General features: G+C 59.2%; 4 protein-coding genes across 10 annotated transcripts; 3 read left to right on the forward strand and 1 right to left on the reverse strand.

Moving 5' to 3' along the window:
• Positions 1 to 1,277: 1,277 nt before the first annotated feature.
• KANK3 (KN motif and ankyrin repeat domains 3) lies at positions 1,278 to 13,680 on the forward strand (the record flags this gene model as incomplete). Of its 4 annotated transcripts, none has more annotated exons than XM_082297638.1 (11): positions 2,101 to 2,208; positions 6,787 to 6,861; positions 7,153 to 8,889; positions 9,414 to 9,513; positions 9,654 to 9,851; positions 10,360 to 10,447; positions 10,781 to 11,000; positions 11,336 to 11,478; positions 11,705 to 11,905; positions 11,990 to 12,088; positions 12,258 to 13,680. In XM_082297638.1, the coding sequence occupies exons 2-11, from the start codon at positions 6,825 to 6,827 to the stop codon at positions 12,312 to 12,314; spliced, it is 2,880 nt and encodes a 959-aa protein (XP_082153764.1). In that variant the 5' UTR covers positions 2,101 to 2,208; positions 6,787 to 6,824. The 4 variants fall into 4 exon arrangements, with proteins under 4 accessions (XP_082153763.1, XP_082153764.1, XP_082153765.1 ...); XM_082297639.1 differs by having other exon boundaries at positions 12,261 to 13,680; XM_082297637.1 differs by lacking the exons at positions 2,101 to 2,208; positions 12,258 to 13,680 and adding an exon at positions 1,278 to 1,398 and having other exon boundaries at positions 11,990 to 12,220.
• A 1,613-nt stretch (positions 13,681 to 15,293) lies between these two features.
• On the reverse strand, positions 15,294 to 15,892 carry RPS28 (ribosomal protein S28). Its single transcript, XM_082298125.1, has 3 exons — positions 15,780 to 15,892; positions 15,652 to 15,699; positions 15,294 to 15,583 (listed from the first exon to the last, which is right to left on the reverse strand). Exons 1-3 carry the CDS (start codon positions 15,816 to 15,818, stop codon positions 15,461 to 15,463), a joined length of 210 nt encoding a protein of 69 aa, XP_082154251.1. The 5' UTR covers positions 15,819 to 15,892; the 3' UTR covers positions 15,294 to 15,460.
• Positions 15,893 to 15,902: 10 nt separating this feature from the next.
• Positions 15,903 to 17,465, forward strand: NDUFA7 (NADH:ubiquinone oxidoreductase subunit A7). Its single transcript, XM_082298124.1, has 4 exons — positions 15,903 to 16,001; positions 16,126 to 16,175; positions 16,281 to 16,430; positions 17,240 to 17,465. Exons 1-4 carry the CDS (start codon positions 15,951 to 15,953, stop codon positions 17,334 to 17,336), a joined length of 348 nt encoding a protein of 115 aa, XP_082154250.1. The 5' UTR covers positions 15,903 to 15,950; the 3' UTR covers positions 17,337 to 17,465.
• A 609-nt stretch (positions 17,466 to 18,074) lies between these two features.
• CD320 (CD320 molecule) lies at positions 18,075 to 23,523 on the forward strand. Of its 4 annotated transcripts, none has more exons than XR_014227117.1 (5): positions 18,075 to 18,199; positions 18,352 to 18,561; positions 19,491 to 19,568; positions 19,816 to 21,037; positions 21,686 to 23,523. XR_014227117.1 is itself a non-coding variant. In XM_082297910.1 (5 exons), the coding sequence occupies exons 1-4, from the start codon at positions 18,100 to 18,102 to the stop codon at positions 20,070 to 20,072; spliced, it is 645 nt and encodes a 214-aa protein (XP_082154036.1). In that variant the 5' UTR covers positions 18,075 to 18,099; the 3' UTR covers position 20,073; positions 21,684 to 23,523. The 4 variants fall into 4 exon arrangements, 3 of the variants coding, with proteins under 3 accessions (XP_082154036.1, XP_082154035.1, XP_082154037.1); XM_082297910.1 differs by having other exon boundaries at positions 19,816 to 20,073; positions 21,684 to 23,523; XM_082297909.1 differs by having other exon boundaries at positions 19,816 to 23,523.
• The last annotated feature ends 944 nt before the right edge of the window (positions 23,524 to 24,467 follow it).

A 24,467-nucleotide genomic window follows, 5' to 3' on the forward strand; every position in this document is an offset into this window, starting at 1 on the left:
ACCCACACAGGCACCAGTCCTAACACCCACAGCCACACAGCTACACCCTGCTTAACCCAGACCTTGGCACAGGTGTGGGCGCAGCCACTGCCATTTGCCTCCAAGCCTAGGTTCAGCTACACCTGCTGGGCTCTGCTGGCCCGGATGGGCAGGTGCCACAGCTCAGACCGGTCCTGGCTCGGCATCCCTGGTGCGAGGTGAAGCCACCACGCCAGTCGCCAGCCAAGGCTTCAGAAGCAATTTGCTCCGTGTGATCTGCTCCTGGATGCAGATGGGATTTACACGGAGTGTGAATACCAACCAGCCCAGGTGAGCTCTCTGGCCATGGCCTCATATTTGAGTCCCACATAGTTTCTGCAGAAAACAATGAATACTAGGAACAAGGGCTGTCCCTTGGGTTTGACTCTTCTCAGTGACCAGAACTTAAAGCCAGAGGAGTCTGATCCCTGCAGGGAACAATGCCATCCCCCTTGTTCAAAGGCTGCTGGTGAGTCTCAGCCTGGAAATATCTCTGAGCTGCCAGTTTTGTGATCCAGCACCACATTCAGGCGGCCCCAGGGCTGTATTTCTTTGGTGGTACTGGGTGGTTCGAAGTCTCCCCACTCTTCCACAGCTCAGCCCCCGTGCCGGGGTGGCAGCAGTCACGTGGGGGTCTGGCACCCACAGAGCTGCAGTGACATCACTTTCCCAAGCTCATGTTTCCTCAACTCCTCCTTTGTTGTTTTTTTCCCTTTGCAGGGAGGAAACTAGAATTGATGCCTGGAGGTGGGTGACATTTTGGTCAGATGTCCAAGAGCAGGAGTGAGGGACCTGGACGTGGGCCCATCATGGAGCTCTGAGCCAGGATGTGGGGCATGAGCTCCACATCACAGCTGGGCACTGGTGGGACTTGGCTCATGACACCAGACTTCACCTCCCCTGACCTGGACAGAGAAGGTAAAGCTGCACGGTGCAGAGGAGCCAACCGATTTCTTCTGCAAGCAGTCAGTGAATCGGCAAGAGCAGTGCTATTCCAGACCTGCTCTGGAGACCGACTGAGGGCGTGAAATCACCAAGTTCATTACCACAGGATGCTGGGGAGGCCAAGTATGTAAATGGATTGGAGAGGGACGAGGTCTGTCCGTGGAGGTAGATTCATTAGAGCTATTAAGGTACTTCCGTCCGGATGCAAACCCTTTCCCAGGAAGTCCCCGAACTGCCAGCCAGCAGCTGGGAGGGACGTCGGGAAGCACATCTTGTTTCTCCTGCTCTTCCCGTGAGTAGTGTTACAGAAGAGCCAGACATGAAAAAATATCCCTGAGGTTCAGAGCTGAAAAGGAAAGAAAAAGAAGCAAAAATCCTTGCTGAGGGTTTCAGCACTGAAAGAGTCTGGAGCAGTCAGTGAGGGCAAGCTCAAAGGTGGGGAATGGCCGGGGTCCTTACGGGATGGGGGAGAGCCCAGAGCTCGCGGCTGAGCTACAAACACGGGAAGCAGGCGCGGAAGAAAGCTGGCAAGAAAAGGAGACAAACAGCCGCTGCTGGGACGGGGAGGGCTGCCAGGAACCCGGCGGGGCCAGGCCCGGGGAGCCCAGCCAGGGCCAGAGGCACACGGCTCCCGGCCATGCGTGGGACGAGGGCAAGATGTGCGGGGGGCGGCTGTGCTGGGGGGAGCACGATGGTGCACAGAGCTGGACCCCAGCCACCCGCGGGGCCCCGGGCAGCAGCGGGGTTGAGCTCAGGGCAGAGGATACCCCAGCAACGGGGTGATGTGGGCAGGGGATCCCCCCTTCTGCAGGATCACCATTCCCGAGGTGGACAGGTTGGGGAGAATCCCGTCCCCAGGGTGACTGGAGTAGGCGCACCCCATCCCCAGGGTAATCAGGACAGGGGACGTGGGGGTGACGAGGGTAGGGGACACCCCTCCCCCCAGGTGACCAGGACGGGGCACATTCCACCCCGGCCGGCCACGGGACAGCGATATCCCCTCCCCAGGCGGAGAGGGGGCTAGCGGGGATGCCGTGGGGCGAGCGGCCGGGGGCGGTCTCCGTCCCGTCGGGCCCGGGGCCGGTCCCCGCCCGCCCCCGCCCCGCCCCGGCCGCTCCCGCTCCCGCTCCCGCCCGCCCTCGGCCCGGGGCTGCGGCGGGCAGCGCTGCCCGGGGCCGCGCAGCAGCCCGAGAGTCCCGGGCCCGGGGCTGTGGCCCGGCTGTAGCCCAGGAGCCCGGCGGCACGGTGAGGGGCGGCGGGGACCGGGCGGGACGGGACGGGCGGGTCCGGCGGCGGCGGGGCGGGGGCTCGTCCCGGTGGCGGCCCCCGCAGGGCCCCGCAGCCGCCGCCGCCGCCCGGGGCCCCCCGAGGGGCCGCGCTGGAGCCCCCGCGGACGCGGCGGGATGGGGCGGCCCCGGCGTCCGCCGCCCCGGGGGCTCCGCCCGAGCGGCCTCGGCGGCGGGAGCGGGAGGGGAGCGGGGCCGGAGCTGGGCTGGGACTCCCCCTCTCCGGCTGGCGGCGGCGGGGGGCCCCCGGGGGTCTCCTGGGCTGGGGACGGGCTGTCGCCCCGACGTGCGGGTGCCTGGAATGTGCTGCTGGCACCCCGGGGTGCTGGAGGTCGCCCAGGGGCGCCGGGAACCCGTAAAGTTGGGGATGCTGGAGGACTCCCAGGGAGCTGGGAAACTGCAGGGCTGGGGATTCTGGAGACTCCCTGGGGTCCTGGGGACCTATTCGGGCTGGGTGTGCTGTGGCTTCCCCGGGTGGTGGAACCCACAGGGCTGAGGCTGTGGCTTGGCACCCCAGGCTGCTGCAGGCCCCTCTGGGGTGCTGAAGGGCACAGGGGTGCTGCGGGGTTTGGGGTGCTCCTGTGTGCACATGTCGAACCCACCATGGGGTTGTGCACGGTACTCTGTGTGTACCCCAGCTGTACCTGGGCACCCTGCGTGTAAATTTAAACATTTCATCTCCGAGCCCCTCCTGACAGCAGGATGAGCCCAGGCCATTGCTGCTGATCCCATGTGTTGTCAGCAGCCCCGAGGGAATCGGGAGGTGTTGGTGGAAGGTGCTGGTGGGCAGCTGTGGTGAGGATTCGAGGAAAGGGGTTGATGTTCTCTAGTGAAGCTGTAGGGAGCCTATAGCGCTATAGGTGTGAGGGGGCTGGTAGAGCTGATCCCCACGGGCGTGAGTCTGTGTGTGGACTGTACACCTGTTGTCCAGGTCGTGTGTGAGCTCAGGGAGGTCCTTGAGGGGCTGGAGCGGGTGCAGAGTGTGGGCAGCCCCTTTGGCCTCCTAGCCAACTGGGCCATCAATGACAACAACTCCAGAAATAACAGTCCAATTCTGAAATTAGGCTGTTGAGATGATTGAAGCATTTCCCTTTCTCTCCCTGGGTCAGTGTTGTGCACCCACCCACCTGGATCCGACTCCTCCAGGAGAAGCTCCAGCATAGACAGCGTGGCCAAGGTGGCCTGGGCAAATAAACACAGGCCCTCCCATACAGCCCCTGCAGCAGGGGACAGGGACAGGAAGGTGTCATGAGCCCTGGGTACCTCCTGCTGCACCCAGCCACAGTGCTGGCAGGTGACGCTGCAGGTGACAGGCACGTGTGACAGCTGGCTGTGTGCGAGAAGCCCGAATCCTGGCAGGTTGCTGGCAGTGGAGGAAGCCGTGTGCTTGCTCGGTGATTTCCCTTTAACTTTGGAACAGCCTCAGTTCCAAGCTTCAGGGCTTATCGCCTGCACAGAGCTACGAGGGAAGCGTGCCTGGATGAGAGAAATCAAGTTGCGCTGGCCAGGGCTGCTCTGGACTCTGTTCTTCTCACATTCCTCATGACCTCAGTATTTTGGCTCAGGAGGAGAGCTGGGGAGAACCCTCCCTGTGTCCAGCCCCGGCCGCGCCGGTGGAGCAGCTCGCGCTGCACTGCAGCAGGTGGTTGAACCGGGCCGAGGGCTGCTACAGCTGTGCCCCTGGGGAGGGAAAGGGCCCAAAGGTCACAAGCTTTGGGAGCAGCTCCCCCAGACCTCTCCTCTGCCAGTCCAGGAGCTTGGGAACCCCAAGGGAAAACTGCCCCACGAGGCCAGAGGTCCCAGAGTGCTGCCTGCAGCTGGGGCTGGGGCATGAGGACCAGGTGGTACCTGGGCTGTGCCAGGGTGCCCAGCCTCCCTCATCCCTGGCATGACTTCTTATTGTAACCGAGCGGAGCAGCTCCAGTTTTTGGCCCCAAGTTTCTCATGTTGGCATTGGTACAACAGCACGAGGGGAAAATACAGGTTTGAGCCCAGGGCAAAGCATAGCCCTGCCTCCACGGGGGTGGTTGGGTCCCTGCGCATCCTCTACCTCTTCCCCTCGCTGCCAAGCCTCCCTGCCAGTCCTTTGCTTGTACCATCCTGCTTTTCTGTCGAAACACCAGGGCTAGAAACGACACTCATTGCTTCCAAAGGGAGCTGGAATCATGTAAGGGCCCCCCTCAGGGGTCCATGTGCCCAGCCCCTTCAGCAACCTGCACCAGTGCCCAAGGGAGCAGCTGAAGCTGCTGAAAATCAGCCTTTGGCACCAAAGTGGCTGGTACAATTAGCCCCACCAAGACTTCAGCCCACGTGGAGGGCGGCTGCCTGAGTGGTGCCATGGTCGTGGCAGCCAGGTCTGGCTGGTGCTGACAGTGGCTGGGCCCCAGGTGCGGGGACTCAACCTGCTGCACACTGGGACCATTCGCCCCCACTGCTCCAGTCCAGCCCCATGCCTCTTCCACAGCCCAGGGACAGTGTGCACGGCCCAGAGAGCTTGGGGGGTGTTTGCACCTCGCAGGAGGGTTTGAACATCATGGGGTCTCTGGGGCCATTTGGACGTGGTTGGGAGCTGGCAGGTCCCATCACCTTTTTTGGAGCTGGATGAAGACATAAACTCCTGCCCTGGGTCCAGCCCGTCCTGTCAGACCAAAAGAAGTGGGGTCTGGAAGCAGTGGGAGGATGTCCCCCACAGTCAGATGCAGCTGCTGATGTCAGCTGAAGGGCCATAGGAGGTGGCAGGTGACGAGCAGCCTGTCCCCAGCTCAGTGGAGGGGACACCAGAGCAGTGCTGGTGCAAAGGGTACCTTTGCTGCTGGAGTGGTGTGGGAGGCTTCCAGGCCTCGGCAGAGGAGGTTTTTCCTGTCCCCAGGCAGGACAATACCCGGCCAGGCGGCGGAAGGGAGCTGCCGGCCACTTCCCCCCGAGGAAACGCACCCGCTGGCTCTGGCTCCTGTTGCTCTCTCTTCCTCTTGTTTGATTTACAACGTGTGTGGAGCCCGGTGGGAAGTTTGTCCTGGCCCCAGCACTGTTTAATTACCTGCAGCAAGGGCCGTGCAGAGGAGGAAGCCAAACACTTCCCAGCGTGGGAGGGTTTACACGAGGTGGGGGATGTGTGGACCCTCTTGGGCATGAAGCCAGCAGCTAGGAACAGTGGATGCCAGCATGGAGCCAGGATGTTCCCAGAAGAGGTGGAATGGGTGCCAGCTTGAAGCTGGGATGATCCTGAGGGAGGTGGAATTTGGGATGTGCATCGGCTGTGGATGGGTTGGCAGAGGAGTGGGAAAGCCCCAGAATCCATCCCGGTGACTAGTGGGAAGTGTTTTATCTCTGCCCAGTTGGACTCAGCCCCCATCCATGTGCACTGGGCTGGGGGTGGGAGGCTGCCGCGGTGCCCGGCCTGAGCCTGGCCTGGCGCTGCCACAGCTGCTCTGCTGGCTCCACGGGGTCAGGGCGAGCCGAGGGCTGGCGGCTGCAGCGCCGGGGCCAGGGAGTGGCTGCGACATCGGCGTGAGCAGCGGGGGCGAGGGGCGGATGTGGGTGTTTCTGTGCAGCCAAGGCCAGATCCTGCACTGTTCCCTGGGCAGCGCTGAGCCTCAGCTTGCCTGAGGGCTGAGCCCAAGCCACCATTCCTTCGTGGCATTCCTCCTCCCCTGCTTCCTTCTCAGAATAGTCCAGTGCCAAATGTTCTGCCCACCAACAACTGCTCAGCCACCTGTGCCCCATGGGCAGAGCTACCGAGACCCTGATGCCATGCACAGCAGCCGTGGGTGCTCCCAAGGTGCTGATGTCCCATCCTGCTCCAGGAGCACTTCACACCTGGGCCCCAGCATCCAGATTCTGCCAGATGTTGCAGCAGGTCCCAGCTCAGTGCTCACAGATGGTGGCATCCCCAGCCATGAGCTCACCTCTGGACCACAGCTGTATCCTGTTTGCTCTCCTCCAGCGTGTCCATGCCTGGCTCCTGGGAAAACCAGGCTCCCATTTCATTCCCCTCTGCCTTATCCCATGTTATTGACAGGGAAAAGCAGTCAGGTCTCTCCTGGAGGTCATTGGCTCCTCAGGACACCCCTGAGGCCTTGTGGTGCACCCTGGGCAGCAAGAATGGACATCACACGCAGCACTGATGGGTGCTGGCAGCTCCCTGCAGTCACGTGGCTTTGCCAAAGCATCGGTTCCCTTTATCCAAAGCAAACTTCGCACTGAGTATTGCACCTATACAGGTTTCAGCCTCCTTTTTTTCCTGGCCTGCTCCCACTGTATGGCCAAGCTCCAACTCGTGACCCTCGGAGCTGGCAGCATGGCCATCCCATCCGAGCTGCGGAGCATTCCTTAAATGTACAAACAATCCCGGCCCCACAGGCAGCACTGTGCGTGCCCGGCCACCGGCTCCAGTGTCAGCCCTGGGCTGGGGGAGGCCAGGGGACCTGGCAGATGACGAGGGGCAGCCAGAGGGCTCTCCCCGGGTGGGCAGCAGGGCTGTGTGTCTGCCTGGGGCTCGCCAGCCGTGGGATCACAGGGTTTGGTCTCGTTGTTGCAGGTTGATGGTCCCCTGGTCAGCAGCATTCTGGGGAGAAGATGGCTCAGCCGGCACCCCTGAACCAGAACCTCCCAGGTAAAGAGACCAGGGCTGTCACCAGGTAGTGACAGTGGAAGGAGTGCGAGGGGGGTGGCAGGGCTGAGCTGTCCCCTCCCATCCCCGTGGAGTTCCTCACTGCAGCACCAGCCCTGACATGGAGTGGGTACCCTGTGACACCCTGTGGCACCAAGGGTGCTGGAGACAGACACATCGCACATCATGGAGGGGAGGGGCCTGCAGGCTGCAAATTCTGCAGTTATAACCCAGTTGGAAAAGCCGTCCTGTCTCCACCAGGTCCCTGCCTTACTGTCCCTGCTCCTCTTGCAGATCTTGGGGGCCCGTTCTTGTACCGGGACCAGGACGATGGAGAGAAGAGCTCGTATTCCGTGGAAACCCCCTACGGCTTCCTGCTGGACCTTGATTTCCTGAAATATGTTGATGATATTGAAAGTGGCCAAACACTCAAAAAAGTGCCACTGCCTCGCAGGGCAAAAGGGTCCCGTGCACCATCCAGCACCCTGCGCAGCCCCAGCAGCCACGCCAGTGCCTGGACCTCCACCGAGTCCCTCACCTCCACGGCCAGCGAGGAGGGCAGGACTGCGCTGCTGCTGTCCCCGCACGGCCGAGCACCCCTGGAGCCTGCGAGCAAGCCAGCCTCCCACCCCATCTCACCACCACCAGTACGGCTGCTTCCACCTCCCACCCGCAAGTGCCTTGTGCGAAACCCACGGGTGGAGAAGACCTTGCTGGAGACGAGCAGGAGGCTGGAGCAGGAGCAGGGCCATTTGCAGGATACTGGCGGTCCCTCCCACAGTGGCCTGCCGGGCGCCCTGAGCCAGCCACCCCACTGGGTGCCAGCGGGCTCCGAAGGCCAGGCGGGCTGGGGCCGGGTGAGCCCTGGCAGCTCGGGGCGCAGCACTCCGGCTGCGGGGCTCAGCACGGCCCCGCTGCAGCACGTGCGGGAGCAGATGGCTGCAGCCCTGCGGCAGCTCCGGGACCTGGAGGAGCAGGTGAAAACCATCCCCCTCCTGGAGATGCAGATCTATGAGTTGAAGAGGGAGAAGGCAAAGTTGCTGGAGAAGCTGTCGGCAGAGCCTGGCGAGGCACTGTATCACCCCTCTGGCTCTGAGGCAGGGGCAGGGGCTGAGGAGCCGCCCCGCACGGGGCCAGAGAGTGAAGCAGAGCCAGCGAAGGGGCGAACGAGCAAACTTGTAGAGCTGAGGAAGCTGACAGAGAAGCTGGCTGTGCCAGAGCGGGGCATCAGGGCTTGGCCAGGCAGGAGTCCCAGGGTGGCTGAGAGGCCGTGCCGCTCTGTGGCAGTCGGTGAGGACCGGGCCATGACAGATGCCGTCTTCTACTACCGGTCGCAGCAGGAGAGCGGGGATGCACCAGACGGCGGCACACGGGGACGCAGGGATGTGGCCGTCTGGGTGCTGGAGTCCTCGCTGGGGCTGGCCACTGAGGCGGAGCGGGAGCTGGAGCTGCTGCAGCAGACGGTGGGGCACCAGAAGGACGTGATCACCCTGATGGAGGGGCACCTGCAGGAGGCCACGCGGGAGCTGGAGGAGCTGCGGCTGGAGGTGTGCGCCCGCCGGCCCCGTGGGCAGGCGGACAAGGAGGTGATGGCCAAGCCGCAGGTGGCCGAGGCGCTGGTGGAGGCTGCGGTGGTGACACAAAGCCGGGCAGCTGGCGACCCCCCAGAGACGGCAGAGGCAGGCGTGGAGTGCTGCCCCCCGACCTCCTGCGTCGCCGTGGGCTGCTCCCCCAACGGGCGGGACGTGGCAGTCGGACCCGATTCAGCTGCCAGCTGCGATGACAAGGGCAGCCAGACAGATGTGGGCGGCATTGTAATGACAGGAGAGGAGAAGGAGCCTGGTGCGGGCAGTGTGATGGAGCCTGGCCTGGGTGACAGCCTGAGCAGCCCCTCAGTGCCGGCTGCAGGAGCAACAGGGGGGATGTGCCCAGACAGCCAAGCCCCTGGGCCAGCTGTGCTGGAGACGACACACAGCAACTGGGACCCATCCCCAGCGCAGGACAGTGGAGCTGCCCCAAGCCCTGTGGCCGGTGAGTGTCACCAGCAATGATGCCAGGGTCTGGATTGGAATGTTCCTGCAGGAAGAGAGAGGCTGGCCCTGTCGGGGACAACGCCTGCAGGGCCAACTCTACTCATGCCCCAGCAGTTGCCCATGTCCCTTTCATGCCTGCCCGGGGGTCTAGGGGGTTTGGGGTGCTTGGCTAGCCCCAGGGAGAGACTGTTTACAAGAGCATGTAGTGACAGGACAAGGGGGAGTGGTTTCAAAACAACAGCAGGTTTAGGTTAGATATTACGCAAAATTCTTTACTGTGAAGTGGTGAGGCCCTGGCACAGGTTACCTAGAGAAGTTCTGGATGCCCCATCCCTGGAAGTGTTTAAGGCCAGGTTGGATGGAGCTCTGAGCAACCTGGTCTAGTGGAAGGTGTCCCTGACTATGGCAGTGGAGTTGGAATGAGATGATCTTTAAGGTCTCTTTTAACCCAGACCATTCTGTGATTCTGGAATTCTATGCTTCTTGCTCACTGGCCCTTGACATCCATCTCTTTCCCTGTAGGAGCCCTGAAGTCGATCATGAAGAAGCGGGATGGTGCTCCCCGGAGTGAGGCGGAGGGCAGCAAGAAGAGCCTGCAGTTTGTGGGCGTGCTGAACGGGGAGTACGTGCTGAGGGGCTCCTGCCACCCCCGTGAGCCAATCCTGGTCCCCTGCATCCCTGTCCTGGGCTGGGGCCAGTGGCAGGGCCTGAAGGGGGCCAGGCTGGTGCTGTGTTGCCACTGAGCATCCTCCTTCTGTGCAGGTATGAAAGCACATCCAGTGAGGAGGAGGAAGAAGGCAACAGCTCCTCTGAGAAGGCTTCGGCCAACAGCTCCAACAGTTCGGAGCAGGGAGACACCGAAACCTCAGAGGAGGAGGCTGGAGAAGGCACGTGTGAGCCCAGGCTGGAGTGCAAGGGGACTGATGTGACCCTGCTGGAGCCCCCCGAGGTGAAGGAAAAGTAAGTGCCAGTGGGGAAGGCTCCCTGCTCCCTAGCCCTGTGCAGCTGGGAGCCATGGCACTGGCCCTGCCAGCTCGGGGCATCTGCCCCAGCTTCAGTGCCACTGGTGGGAAAAACCCATTCAGCTCCTGCAGAGACCATTCAGCAGAAAACAATCCTTCCAGTTTCTTGGGTCTCCTAAGGAAAGAATGAGAGGCCCCAGATGCCCCTTTGCTGCAGAAGATAGTTTAGAGTGGGACAAAAAAACCCAACAGCCTTCAATAGCATTTTTCAACAAAAGGAAAAAAAATGTGGCCTAAGAATGGGTGAATTGTGCCCAAGCACATCCATATAAGGCTCCGTTCTATGGAGGTTTGCAGAGGCTGAAGCAGCAAGGGTGCAGCCACCAGGCTGGAGGTTGCACTCTGGGGACCTCGTGCAGGGAGCTCTGCAGGGGAAGTCAGGGTGCTCCACAGGTTTGGTGGGGTGATGCAGCCCCACACTGCAGACATCCTCATGCTCTCCACAGGTTCGAGCTGAGCCCCAGGATGAGGGAAGCCTGCCTCATCGTCAAGACCCACCTGGGCCACCCCGGTGCTGCCAAGAGCAAAGAGGTGGTGAGTGGAGCACTGGGGTGGGATGGCTTGCCCAGCCCCTGCCAACATCCCCCAGGGCTGGCCCTACCCAGAGAGGGACCAGCAAAGCCTGGCTCAGCACCTTCCCCCAAAATACAGCCCTTTGCTCCAGGGTTTGTCCCAGATACTGCAAAACCCACGTGGACTCAGTTCAGGCCATGCCCAGCATGGGTTTGGGCAGTTCAGGGTCCTGCCTTCACCCACCCCCTCTGGAGCAGGGATTCTGCTCCCCCCCCGGGCTGGCAGCAGGGGTGCGTGCCAGGGTGTGAGGCCGTGCAGAGGCTTAGCAGGAGCTCAGCCCCTCTCTGCCCACAGCTCGCCAGCAGCAGCCTGGTCCTTCAGGAGTGGTTCCGTCTGTCCAGCCAAAAGTCATCCATCCCTGACACAGTTGCCAACCACCTCCTGGCCTTTGCCGAGGTCTCACCAGCTCTCCTGACCCACGTGGTGAACCTGGCAGACGGGAATGGCAACACGGCCCTGCACTACAGTGTCTCCCACTCCAACTTCCACATCGTGCGGCTGCTGCTGGATACGGGTCAGTGCCCCCCACCCCCAGAAACATCCCCTGGCCACCATCCCACTGTACCCCAGGTCATGGCCTGGCCATGTCAGCACAGGGGGAAGGCACTGGCAGTAGAGGGGCAAGAAGAGCTGCCCCAGGCTGTGTCTGTTCATAAGTGTGGGGATAAGCAGTCACCCCAGTCTGTTTGGGAGCCCAGATTTGATGGGGGAGATCCATCAGCAGTTCTGTGCCTGTGGGATGGCTCACAGCACCCTGGGCAGGACTGTGAGGGGGAGCTAGGCACGTGGCTTGGTCCATGTCTCCCACCAGCCCTGCAGCATCCTGAGCCCCTCCCCCCACCCCCACAGGGATCTGTAACGTGGACCACCAGAACAAAGCTGGGTACACCGCCCTCATGCTGGCAGCACTGGCAGCCGTTGAGCAGGAGGAGGACATGAATGTGGTCAGGAGGCTCTTCAGCATGGGCAACGTCAACGCCAAGGCCAGCCAGGTTGGTGCGGGCTGAGGGCCACCACATCCTGATCCTCAACTCCCACCCCCAAGCAGATGCCAGAGCCACACTCGGCTTTTCCAAGGGCAGGCCAATGGCTCCAAAACCTGGAGGTGTCAGCGCATAGGGAGGGAGCGGGGCTGTCTCAGCAGTGGTCCTGTGGTGCGGGGACAAGTGGGGAGCACAGTGGGGGCAGGGGTGGCCTGGCAGTGTCCCTTCCTCGCAGGCTGGCCAGACGGCGCTGATGTTGGCCGTCAGCCATGGCCGGCAGGAGATGGTGGAAGCCCTGCTCGCCTGCGGGGCCGACGTGAACCTGCAGGATGAGGAAGGCTCGACCGCGCTGATGTGCGCCTGCGAGCACGGCCGCGTGGAGACCGTGAAGCTGCTGCTGGCTCAGCCCACCTGCAACATCTCCATCGTGGACAGTGTAAGGCTCTGCCACTGGGCCTGGGCAGCCCACACTACGTCCTGTCCCCAAACCCCTTTCTACATGCTCTCCCTTACTTTCTAGGATGGTAACAATGCTGTTGCCATCGCGCTGGAGGCTGGTCACGGTGACATCGCCACGCTCCTCTACGCCCACCTCAATGGCACGAAGGCGCAGGCACCTGTGAGTACCACACCACTCCCCATGGGAGGGGAAAGGGCTGTGACACAGATGAGTGTCTCCAGGAAAAGGCTGCAGGAGCAAGAGCAGAGCATTTTGGGTGCTACATGCTCAGAACAGCCCTGCTGGCCCTGACCTGGAGGGGTCTCTGGTGACTCTACTCTCTCTGCAGCAGGGGATGTCACCGACAGCCACAAAGAGCCCTGGGAGTCCAAAGAAACCAAATTAGAGTGACCTTGGGATCCAGCCAGGGGCCACCATCAGCACTGGGCTGTGATTCACATCCCCTCACCTGCCACCCCCTCTGTGCCAACCCGCTCCCTGCAGCTTCAGTCCCATCACAAGCACCATCCCTGGGCCTCCCTTGCCCATCTCTTCCGCTGGATGCAGCCCATGCGCAGCCACCTCACTGCACCAAGTGACAGGAGCCAAGTGACCTCGGGGTGGGACACACTGGGAGCAGAAGCCACCCCATCTTCTCTGCTCCCTGCCGTGACCACCAGAGCTGCACCACCTCTGAGCCCTCTGCAAGGAGGAACAGCAGAGAAACAACCAGCAGAAACAGCACTTGGTTTGTGCTCTCTGGCAGCTCGGAGACAGCAGCCAGTGCCAGTGACATGGAGCCAGGAGGGCCAAGTGACGGCTCCTGGCCCCGGCAGGGACGTGGTGCTCTGCAGGCACGTCCTGTGCAGCAATGGGAGAGGGAATACTGCCTTGGATAGGGGCTGGGAGCATTTCCAGACTCAAATACTTGTCCTTCTTTTCTGGCATTTATTTTCCTGGCTGAAATCAGATTTTTTTCTTTTCTAGCACATGCACACAAAGCAAAAAAATTGTATTGCTTGGCCAAAGGATGAAGTTCAACATGAAATCACTTGGGATTTGATTTGCTCAATGGGAGCAAAACCTCTGAGCAGTTGGGGTTGGTTGCAGCCAAGTGACAAAAGGGGCTGAGGGCCAAGGATGCATTTGGCAGCTAAGCCTGCCTAGCTGATAACCCACATGGGGAGCAGGTCCTTCTCCCAAGGGAGAGAGACCAATTACCTCCTAAACATTTCCCCAATTAACCAGTCCCACAGGCTGTGCAGACAGCCAGAGCCCACAGCCAAGTCCCTCTCTGCCCACTCCCATCCCAAAAGGGAGGAGAGCAGCTGACAGCAGCACCAGGAAAAACACATGGGCTGGAAGAGCTCAGAGCACACAGGTAGAGCCTGCAAAGGGGAACATGTACGTCAGAGAACACGTGTCTGTGCAAGTGTGTGAGTGCCCTGCAGGGTGGGAACAGGGAAAGGACAAGGACTGGGAGAAACAAGGGTTTTGCATGGGAAGGCAGCTGTGCTCTGAGCCCTTCACAAAGGTAATGTGTCACAGGCCCCATTCCTGCTCCTTGGCCCAGCCTCACCACTTCTGCCCCTGCCTGATCTGGTCTGAGCTGGGGAACCCCACAGCCCTCCCCAGAAACTTGCTCTTAGCTTTGCACTGGAGTTAATATACAGCGCTCACTGCCACTCCCTAATACACTACTCTGTTTACTGGTATTTCAATATTGGTATTTTTAAGATATAAATAAAATTTAAAGTTATTTTGAAATATTACAGTGACATCAGCAGTCTCCTACCTCCTTGTCTGGCTCACAACAAACCCTGCAAGAGCTGCAGCAGAGGCACAGCCTGGCACAGCCCCTGACCTGAGCAGGGGACCCCACATTCCAAGTCATTCACTGCAAGTTTATGCAGTGGCTACATCCCTCCGTCTGTTTTCTTCCTGCTGAGGTGTCCCAGGCAGGTGCAGTGGTGTCTCTACCCATTTCATTCTGCAGGACCAAGATGGACGCAGGGCCAGCTGCAGCCCTGCACCACCCCTGGTTCTCTGTGGTGCTCATATTACATTGCATCATTAAAGGGCAATCACCAGACCAAGCGTGAGGATGCAAACTGCCTCCCTCCTCATGTGGACAGAGACCCGGCTGACCCCACATGGATATTCCAGAAGGGATACAGCTCTCTAAGCCACTCTATCCCAGTCACCCAGCACTCAGGGCTGGCAGGGGCCAGAGCAAACACTCTTGGGTCACTGCTGAAGCTGTGAGGAAATAAACAGCAGCCACAGAACTGATCTCTGAGAGGAATTCTGGCACACACAACCAGTTCTGAGCTCTGCGTCATGCGAGCCAGGGAGCGCAGCCTTGTGCTAATGCTCTGAAACACCCCCCAAAGAATCGTAAATGACATCAAGCAACAGCACAAACACATCTCCATGGCACAAATTCCACACCTCATGCTGCCCATGAGCTGCCCAGGGCACAACTACAACTGGCAGAAAGGACAAATCCCACACTCTTAACATCAGCCCTACAACAATCGTCAGTGTCTGCTCCAGTTCAGCATTTTACCCATCTGTCCCAGCAGTGCTCTGCTCAGCTTTAGGACACCCAAATCCTCAGTTACAGCTGCCGCTGAACTGCCTCAGTCAAGCTCAGGACACTGCAGACAAAAACCACTCCCCATCAGAGACCTTACATGAGAGGCTGCAGATCTGACTCTGCTCACACACACCACAAAACCTGCACCACTCTGTAAGCAGATAAAAAACACCAGTCCTTGAACACCTGCCCTTGAACCAGCAGTTTTCAGGCTCATTCTAAACTTTTCAGCCTTACTTTTGACTTATGTAATATCCTAAAACAACACATCTTGCTAACTAATTTTGTGGTGGAAGGGAATGCCAAAGAGAGATGGAGGAGTCAATAAATCAAAGAGGAATGACAAGCACTTGCTCTCTGCATGTGACTGCCAGGAAGGACAGCAAGCAGGTGTTATTTATGGCAGCATTCACTGAGCAGTTTACTCAGGACAGGCACAGAGAAGTAGCAGGCTGTTGCTCTGCAAGCCAGTACCAAGCTTGACTTTCAACCTGTGATTAAACTCCACTGAAGTCCAGTAAGTTTCCAGTTCCACTTCATCACATACAGAAAATCACTTACCAGGAAAGTCAGGATTAAGGCTACTGTAATCAAAACAAAATTATTTTTGTTAAACCAGATCAGTAAAGATGCAATAACGAAGTGATATTACAATGAAGACATTATGTGTAACCCCACTAACAAGCAGGGCATGCTGCTACTGAACCCGAGAAAAGCAGCAGGTGCTCAGGTGTGAGACAAAACAGAGGTGTCAGGCGCTCGCTGAGTGAAACCCGGGCAAGGCGCTACTGGAAAAACCCTTTATTGCAGTGACACGGCCGCCACGCTCCTCCGCACCCCCGACCCACGGCTGAACGAGCTGCGCCAGGCTCCATCCCCGACGGGCGATCCGGCGATGGGCGCCAGGCTCCCTCCGACGGACGATCCGGAGCAGGAGAGGCCCCGGGCCCCGCTCAGCGCAGCCGCCGGGCCTCGCGCTCCGACTCCAGCAGGGTGAGGACGTCGCCCTCGCGCACCGGCCCCTTCACGTTGCGGATGATGGAGCGGCTCGTGTCGTCCATGAACTCCACGCGCACCTGCGGGGGGAACCGCGTTAGCCTGGACGAGCCCGGCCCGCGGCACCGCGCCCGCCCGGCCCGCTCACCTGAGTGCACTGCCCTTGAGAGCCGGTTCGGCCCAGCACCTTGGTGACCTACGGGGACAGAGTGGAGGGTCAGCGCGGTGGTGCGACCCGGCACAGCCCAGCCCGGCCCCCCCAGCCCCCGTACCCACCCGGGCCAGCTTGATGGGCTGCACGCGGCTCGTGTCCATGGCGGCTCCGGGGCGCGGAAAGGGGCGGCTCCCTCCCGCGCCGCCTTATATAGCGCCAAGGCTCGCGAGACCCAACGTTCCGCGCGCGCGCTCCCGGCGTCCCCCGCGCCCCTGCCCTTCACCGCGGCCAAGATGGCGACAGCAACTCGTCTGGTCCAGCGGCTCCGCAACTTCCTGGCGGGGGTAAGAACACCCCCGGGCTCGGGGCTCCTCTGCCCCGCGGGACGCTGCGCTGCGCCCCCGGCTCCGCAGAGCCTCCGGTGCAGGGCGGCAGCCCCGCCTGAGCTGCTGTGGCCTTGCCTTGCAGCGGGACCTCCAGGCGAAGCTGCAGCTGCGCTACGAGGAGATCGCTAAGAGGTGCCGGGGCCGGGCCGGGCCGGGCGGCGGGCGGGGCGCTGAGCCGGGCGCTGAGCCGCCCCCACCCCGGCCCCGCCGCTGACGCTCGGGTCGTTCTTTGCCTAGGACCCAGCCGCCGCCGCGGCTCCCGGTGGGCCCCAGCCACAAATTCGCAGATAACTATTACTGCAGCCGGGACGGGCGCCGGGAGTCGCTGCCGCCCGTGGTGGTGGCGGCGGCGCAGAGAACCCTGCCAGCGGGGGCACCGGCCGGCAGGTAGGTCTGATGCGGGCGGTGCCGCGCCGCTACCGCCGCGGAGCGGGCTCAGCCCTGATTTACACCAGGAGCACAGAATGTGCCCAGCAGCAGTGGGGAGTTACCCAGATTGGCAGAAGAATGTGGAACTAATTATTTGGGTCTATATTTCCTTGCAATTAAGTGGGGTGGGAGGAAGTTCACTTGCTCTGCTTTGGTGAGACCCCACCTGGAGCATTTGTCCAGCTCTGGGGCCACCAAGAAAGGAGCTGTTGCAATGAGTCCAAAGGAGGCCACGGAGGGGCTCCGAGGGCTGGAGCCCCGCTGCTCTGGAGCCAGGCTGGGAGAGCTGGGGGTGCTCACCTGGAGAGGAGAAGGCTCCAGGGAGAGCTCCGAGCCCCTTGCAGGGCCTAAAGGGGCTCCAGGAGAGCTGCAGAGGGACTGGGAACAAGGGCCTGGAGTGCCAGAACAAGAGGGAATGGCTTCCCAGTGCCAGAGGGCAGGGCTGGATGGGATCTTGGGAAGGAATTGTTCCCTGGCAGGGTGGTGAGGTCCTGGCACAGGTTGCCCAGAGAAACTGTGTCTGCCCCATCCCTGGAAGTGTTCCAGGCCAGGTTGGATGGGGCTTGGAGCAACCTGGAAGGTGTCCCTGCCCGTGGCAGGGGCTAGAACGAGATGGGCTTTAAAGTCCCACCTAATCCAAACCATTTTGGGACTCTGATTAACAAACACCTCCAGCACTACCTTGCAACCTAGGCTTCTGATTAAATCCAAGTGTAATTCCGGAGTGTTACTAAGGCCTCTTCTCTCTCCTCTTTTCTCTACCCCAGTTCAGACACTGCAGCGACAACAGCGGGGAAGAAGCCAGTGACACCAGGACCACCACTTAGGAAGTGGGAAATTTCCAAGGATGAGCCCTACTTGTGAGCTGGGGATGTCTGCATGATGGGCACAGGTGGTTCCAGAGCAGCTCTGATGGGGTGGCTGTGCTGGTTGTGGCTCCCGGGCTGCTGCAGGGAGCTGATGTCTGACTAATAAATGTATATAAAGCTGTGATTTCCACCTCCCATTTTGTCTATTTTATTTGATTTATTCAAGTTATTGATCTTTAAATACCAGTGTACTTGGTTGGTTGGAATAGCGACACAGCACTGGGGCATTTGTGAGCTGTAGTCAGTGAAGAGCAGAGCTGAGTAAAGCACAGCGTCGCTCACAGGGCTCCCCCCGTGCCCAGGTTCAGCAGCCTGGGGCACTTCCCCCCCGCCCCGTCCCCCACCTGTCAGTGCCAGTGTCCTGCTGTGACCGCGCGCTGCTCGGTCCAGCCGGGCGCTGTCCAGCCCCTGCCCTGCACGTCACTGCCGACTGCGGTGCTGGTGGATTTCCAGGGAACTGCGGGAGAGGGTGGCTGTTCCTGGAGCCGGGAAGGGGCTCAGCCGGGCAGTAGCAGCTCCGTCCGCTGCCTCGCAGGGAGCCCGGCGCGGGCACGGCCCGGGGCACGCACAGCGCGGAGCCGGCACGGCCCGGAGGCTCCGCCGCGGAAAGTGCGGGGGTGGGCGGGGCGTGGGCGCGCGCCCTTGAGGGGGCCCCGCCCCCTCGGGCACCCCATTGGTGGAGGTCGGGCTGTACGCACGCGCTCTGCTTGCGCCCTCTGCATTTGTAGCGGCGCGTCCGTCCGGTGCGGACCCGCAGCATGGCCGGGCCGCGGCTGCTGCCGCCGGGGCTCCCGGTGCTGCTGCTGCTGCTGCTGCTGCCGCTGCCGGTGCCGGTGCTGCCGCTCCCGCCAGGCATCGGTGAGCCGGGGGAGGGGCCGGGCGGGTGCCGCTCATTGGGTCACCGCACACGCCCTTCGCTCTCATTGGCTGGAGCCCTCGTGCCCCCTGCGCGCGGGGTCTCCGCGCGGGGGGGCGCGGGGGGCTCCCCTCACGCTCCCGTCTCCCCGCAGCCACCCTGTCCCCCTGCCGCCCGGACGAGTTCCGCTGCGCGCCCGACGCCCCCTGCTTCCACCGCGACTGGCGCTGCGACGGCCACCCCGACTGTGACGACGGCGGGGACGAGTGGGGCTGCGGGACCGCGACCGCGGCGGAGCCGAGTCCCGGCAGTCCCGCGGTGACCCCGCCGAGGAGCTCGGCGGTGCCGCCCACCGGCAGCGCAGGTACGGGGGCGCGGGCAGCGGGGGGCCGGGAGTGGGGGCGGCAAGCCGGACCGAAGCCTTTGTTCCCCGCCGTCTGTGGCCGGTCCGGGGCAGCTGCGGTCACCGCGGGTCACTGTGAGTGGAGGAAGCGCTATGGGGGCCCCCACCTTCAGCTTCTCCTGGTGGGGATGGCGATGACGCCCCCCAGGGCTCCCTCGGGAAGCGCCTTTGAAGTACTTTATTCCTTCTTCCGGGACATGCAATTCCCAGTTGCAACTTCAAACGAGAAAACACTGGAATCTGTCCACCTCCCGAGCTCCTCTGATGTCTGAGGAATGGGCGGGTTGAAGTGAAGAGGATGAGGAGGAAGTTCTGGACCATCCGGGCTGGCCAGGAGCTGCAGACACAGTGTCTGGGCTTGTGTCCAGCTGTGTCCGCACCCCAGCACTGTTGGTAGCAGAGCTACTCGGCTCTGGAGCATCCTTTGTCAGACCCATTGGCTGTCTGGGGTGCTTGGAGGGACTGTTCTGGCTTCCCTCACCCGGGGGCTTGCCGAGGGTGTGGAGAGGAGGGGGATTACTTGCAGGTGTGAGAGACTGGGTTTGGGTTTGATGCCTGCACCAATTCAATTGGCAGGCGAGGTAAAGAGCTGTGTTTTGGTTGTACCTGTGGCTTCTCAGTGCCACGACAACAGGCTAGGATGCTGCAGTTCCAGCTCCAGCTGGGCAATTTCCCACCTTTTCCTGGTATGCATTTCCAGTAGGACGTTTTTTCTTCCAGTGTGGGTTAATCACAGTAGCAGCAGATAAGGTTTTGCTTAAATTGGTAAAGGCCTCTTGGTGCTCTTGAGGTGAGCTAGTAACTCAGCCAGGTGTGGACTGAAGATTGCTTTGAGTGCTGACCATAAGGTGAGTTGGAAGCCTCATGGACTTGTTACTCTTTCCTCACAGAGGCTTCAGCTACGCCTGAGCCTGAGGTCTCTGTGCCATCGAGGAGTCAAGGTTACACATGGATCTTGATTGCTGCAGGTATGTGAGACTCAGAGTGCTGCACATGGTCTTGGACCTACCTACCTTGGGCTATAAATTGAGTATCGTGATGGGGTCAATTCCAGACCTGTATCAGTAGCCGCTTTTGCTGGGCTGGGAGGCTAAGAGAGGCCTGACACCACAGCTTAATTATTGCTCTGCCTTGGATGTGCTGCATCTTTGGAAAGGCCATTCTGCGCCATCTGGCACTAACTCACTTCCTCTCTGTCCGTCCTTTGCTCTCCAGGGTCACTGCTCATCTCTGGCTGTTGGCTCATGGTGTTGAGCAGCAGAGCCCAGTCCCAATGCCCAGACCAGGGCAGTGAGTGGGTCTCTGCTTGTGCACTCTCCTCTCCAGGGCTCCTGAGCATCCTGGTAGCTGCAGGTTCTGTTGCTGTGTGGCGTCTGTCCAAAGTAAAACACCGATCTGACGTCTTCAGGCTTGAAAAAGCAGCCAGGGAACAGCTGATGCCTGACCAGAGTCAAAAAGGCTCCTCGCCCTGAAAGTTAAGTATTTTGCATTCCATGTGCCTGAGGGAGAAATTCCTTCTTGCCCTGTGTTTCTGGCTTCTAGAGCTTTCCTGTTTGGGGGTAGGTTTTCCCAGTGCTGGGGTTTGACACTGGCTAAGTGCCAGGCACCCACAAAAAACTATCTATAGCAGAGGAGGGGGAATTGAAAACTTCATGAGTTAAGGATAAGGGGAAAAACACTTTAAGGCAAAACAGGTTTAAAACTTAAACAGTATAAAGAAAATTTATTAACAGAGTTAAAAGTAAAAAGGGTAATGAGAACTAAAATAAACCTTTAGAACACCTTTTCTTCCCAGTCCCTTCCTCTCACCTTGGTGACCATGCAAGGAGACAAAACACGGGATTTTGGTCAGTCTTTCACTTCTTAAAAATCTTTCTTCAGTACACTTAAGGAAAAAAGTTTCTTTCTTCTGCTGTGCCGTGGGATCCTTCCCACAGGAGACAGTTCTCTGTGAACTTTTCCAGTGTGGTTTTAACTTTCACAAGCAGCAGCCCGGCCGACGTGCTGTAATGTGAGTCCCTCCCACGGCCAAGCAGTCTTCCCACTACTGCCTAGCGTGGGTCATTTTAGTTCATGGGGTTTAAGTCTTTTAAGGATGAGCTGTTCTAGTCTGGAAGCAAGGGTTCTCTATCTGTGGAAGCAAGGGTCCTCTCTCTGTTCGAGTTCCTCACTAGATTACAGCTTTTCAGTATCCACACGTTCCAGCGTGAGCACTGTTCCTCACGAGCTGCGTGTGGGTATCTGCACCCCCCAGACACCTCCTGAATTACAGGGAAACAGTTTGTTGTGTTACAGTCCTCACCACAGCTTGCAGAAGAACTTCAGCTCCGGCACTTGGAGCACTTCTTCCCTCTCCTTGTTTTCACTGACCTCGGTGTCGCCGTGTTGGTTCTCCTCACGTGTCCTCACTTTTCCTTTTTCTCTGACTTGGAAGAAGGTTGGTGTCTGTAGGTTTGGTTGTTCTCAAGTTCCAGCAGTTGAAAAGTTCTTAGAGAGCTTTGCTGCACTTGAAAGGTTGATCCTGCCCGGGCTCCGCACCGGGGACTGTTGGCCATGTTTTCATTGCTGGCCACGCCGTCTCTGCGGCACCGCACGGGCGGCCCCGGCCTCGGGAGGGCCCCGGCTGCACCAGGATGGCCCTCGGGGGCCGCCTCACCACCCCTCGGGAGAAGAAAGAGAACTGCCCGTGCTTTTTTCCTTTCTTAAATATGTCATCACAGAGGTGTTACCAGCTTCTCTAACTGGGCTGGTAACCTGCCCATCGTCAGAGCCCTCAGCAATTATTTCTGTGCCAGACATAGTAGAAGCTTCGAGCAGCTCCTCCCGCCCACTAAAACCAGGCTGTGTTAAACCAACAAACCCAGGTTCCCTGATGCTTGCCAACTGGGTGCATGGGGTTTCAGTCTGCCCTGAAGCAGCAGAACTCTCCCCTTTCCTCCCTGCTGCCAAGGACATGGAGCAGTCCTGCTAAGATACTGATCTTCTGGTATGGGATTTTTTCCTCCACTTTGTGTAAACTGAAGTCAAACCAGGTTTCTTCCCAAAGGACTGTAAATAACCAGGTGTTTTTCTGGCTTTGTAACAGGGATCCTTATGCCAAGGTGATAACGTGGGACTAGCCTGATCTGTCTCCTGCTCACCACAGAGCCTGACTAAATTGGACATCAGCTCTCAAATCTGGCTTGCTACACTGGAATACTGACAGGATGCTCCCTTTGTAAATGGGTCTTAGATTGTGGAACTACCTTGGCTCCAGAAATAGCACAGAACCTTCCCTGGCACTGTGACAACAGCCTCCCAAAGCCTGACTGAATTGGACATCAGCTCTCAAATCTGGCTTGCTACACTGGAATACTGACAGGATGCTCCCTTTGTAAATGGGTCTTAGATTGTGGAACTACCTTGGCTCCAGAAATAGCACAGAACCTTCCCTGGCACTGTGACAACAGCCTCCCAAAGGTGGTAGAAATGGCTTCATTGTTCTGCCTGACAGTCGTTAAAGCCGATGCCCACCAGTGTGGCCTTGGAGCCGAAGATGTTTTTGTCCTTGAAATGCCAGGAGCCTTTTTTCACCTGCCTCATTCTTCCCCCTGGATTTTGTCAGGGAACAGGAGCTTTCTCACCCATTTCTGTAGGCACTCACACTGGCTGCACAGATCAGACAGATACTCCATGTTTGCACTACTGTTTGATGCTGCTCAGTCCCGTGCACGGGAGGCTTTTACTGACAGTGCCACCATGGGGGTGACAGTTGCTCTGGCTTTGCTGTGCTGTCTTCCAAGCCCACGTAGGGCAAGGAGCTCCTTGGCCCTGGGCCAGCAGCTCCTCTCACACTCCTTTCCACAAACATCTCCACCCTTGGCAGACCTGCTCTGCCCACCCCAGTGCCAAATGCTGCATGGGGCTCCTCTTAACACTCTTAATGGTGTCTTCCTTAAAACTGTTCTGACATGAGTGGTGTCCCTCGAGGGTCCATACTGGGACCAGTGCTATCCCATGTTTTCGTCAGTGGTGTGTAGAGTGGGAACAAGTGGACCCTCAGCCAGTCTGAGGATGAGGCCAGGCTGAGGTGTGCAGTTGGGGAGGGGGATGTCATCCAGAGGGACCTTCAGACCAGTGGGAACCTCATGAAGTACAATAAGGTTAAATGCAAGGTCCTGCACCTTTATAAGGGCAAACCCTGGAGAAGAGATGGATCCAGGGAGCCTTGTTGTGTCTTGTCCTTGTCCATGGATTGAAAGAAAGATGGAGAGGGACTTTTCACCAAGGCCTGTAAGGCAAGAGGCAACAGTTACAAACTGGCAGAGGGTGGGCTTAGGTAGGACATGAAGGAGGGTTTTATGGTGAGAGTGGTGAGGCCCTGGCACAGGCTGCCCAGAGCAGCTGTGACTGCTCCATCCCTGGGACCCAGCTGGACAGGGCTCCGAGCATCTTGGTCTAGTGGAGGTGTCCCTGGAAATAAGTCATGTCTTGGGTCAGACACTGTGTGGCACGTGGAGCCCCAGCCAGAGGACTCAGTGCTGTGCACCTCTCAGAGCTGCCTGTGCAGGGGCAGATTAGTGCCCAGTGCCTCTGGTTCAGCGTTTGCCACGTGTACCTTGCACAAGTGTTCACTAAGTGCACCAAGCTGCTGCCTTGGCTGCTGACCTCCGTGCCTTGAAGGTGGGAACTTGGCTTGCCAAGCAGACACCAGTCATTAGCCTTGGAGTAGGAGTCTTCCGCTCCTGGACAGTGTGTGAGTGCTGCCATACCCCACAGGAGAAACTTCTGTATGTGGTCTGGAGTCCTGAGTTATTCCAGGGCTGCTATTTTTAGTATCAAGGAGCCATTTGCAAAGACACACACAATCTTCTGTTTCCACAGGGACAGGCAGAGATAGCTGTGGTGACTGACACAGGAGAATAAAGAATGTGAAATTAACAAGTTCTGGAGTTTTTATTTTTCCTGGATTTGTGCGTTTGCATGGATTCTGTATTTGGGAGGCCAGGGGCTGCATCACCTTTGGCTTGTCACATCCTGGAAAGAGGATTTGGGGTGGGTGGGCTGGCGTGGGGCACTATGTGGAAGCCAGTGCTGCTGTGCCTGTCTGGGACAGATGCGACTCCAGCACGCACCGGCTGTAGCAGAGAAAATGAATACAGGAGCAAAGCAAACAGAGATGATGGGGACAGGAGAACAGATGCCACAGTAACACCAGAGGTGCTACTACTGAACCAGGGACAAGTGGGAAGCTCAGCCAAAAGCAAGGTGAAAAAACTGCCTGATCTTGTCCCTTCTTTGTCAGAGCAGAGCACGAAGCGCTGCAGGGCAGGAAGGGCTCCAGGAGTCCAGCAGGACAGGGCTGAGCTGAGGCCAATTGAAGCACTGGTGCTGGCAGGGCCACGTGGCCAAGGTCAGCTGTCACCCGCTGGTCCTAGATTATATTCTGAGCTGCAGCTGCCAAGCTGAGCCCGGCTGGTCCGTGGCACAGGGCAGAGCCCCTGCTCTGTGCGATGGGGAGTGAGGCCCTGTGGCAGACTCACAAGAAGGTGCAGGTTTTGCTTACTGCTCCCTGAGCAGAGTGCTTTGGAGCTGAAATAAATACATTTTATGGATCTTGTGCCAAAACTTGGGGCTGTGTTTCTGACAGCAATTTCCCTTCCTCTCTCTGGTGCTAGAAGTGCTTTTGTTGTTCTAATCCCCAGGCTCAGAGACTTAATTGTAGTGGAGCCCGAGCTGCTTTTCAGGCCAGCAGCACCTTTGTGCTACAAGTCTCTGTATTTAATTAGACCAGTTCATGGAGATCAATGTGATGTTTTACATGTTGAAGTAGGATCGTATTCCAGGATAAGACCTCAAAGATCAGCCTCTTTAATTTTGGTTCCCCT

The sequence above is a fragment of the Coloeus monedula genome (assembly GCF_965178545.1).
Source record: "Coloeus monedula genome assembly, chromosome: 27".
Classification (NCBI taxonomy): domain Eukaryota; kingdom Metazoa; phylum Chordata; class Aves; order Passeriformes; family Corvidae; genus Coloeus; species Coloeus monedula.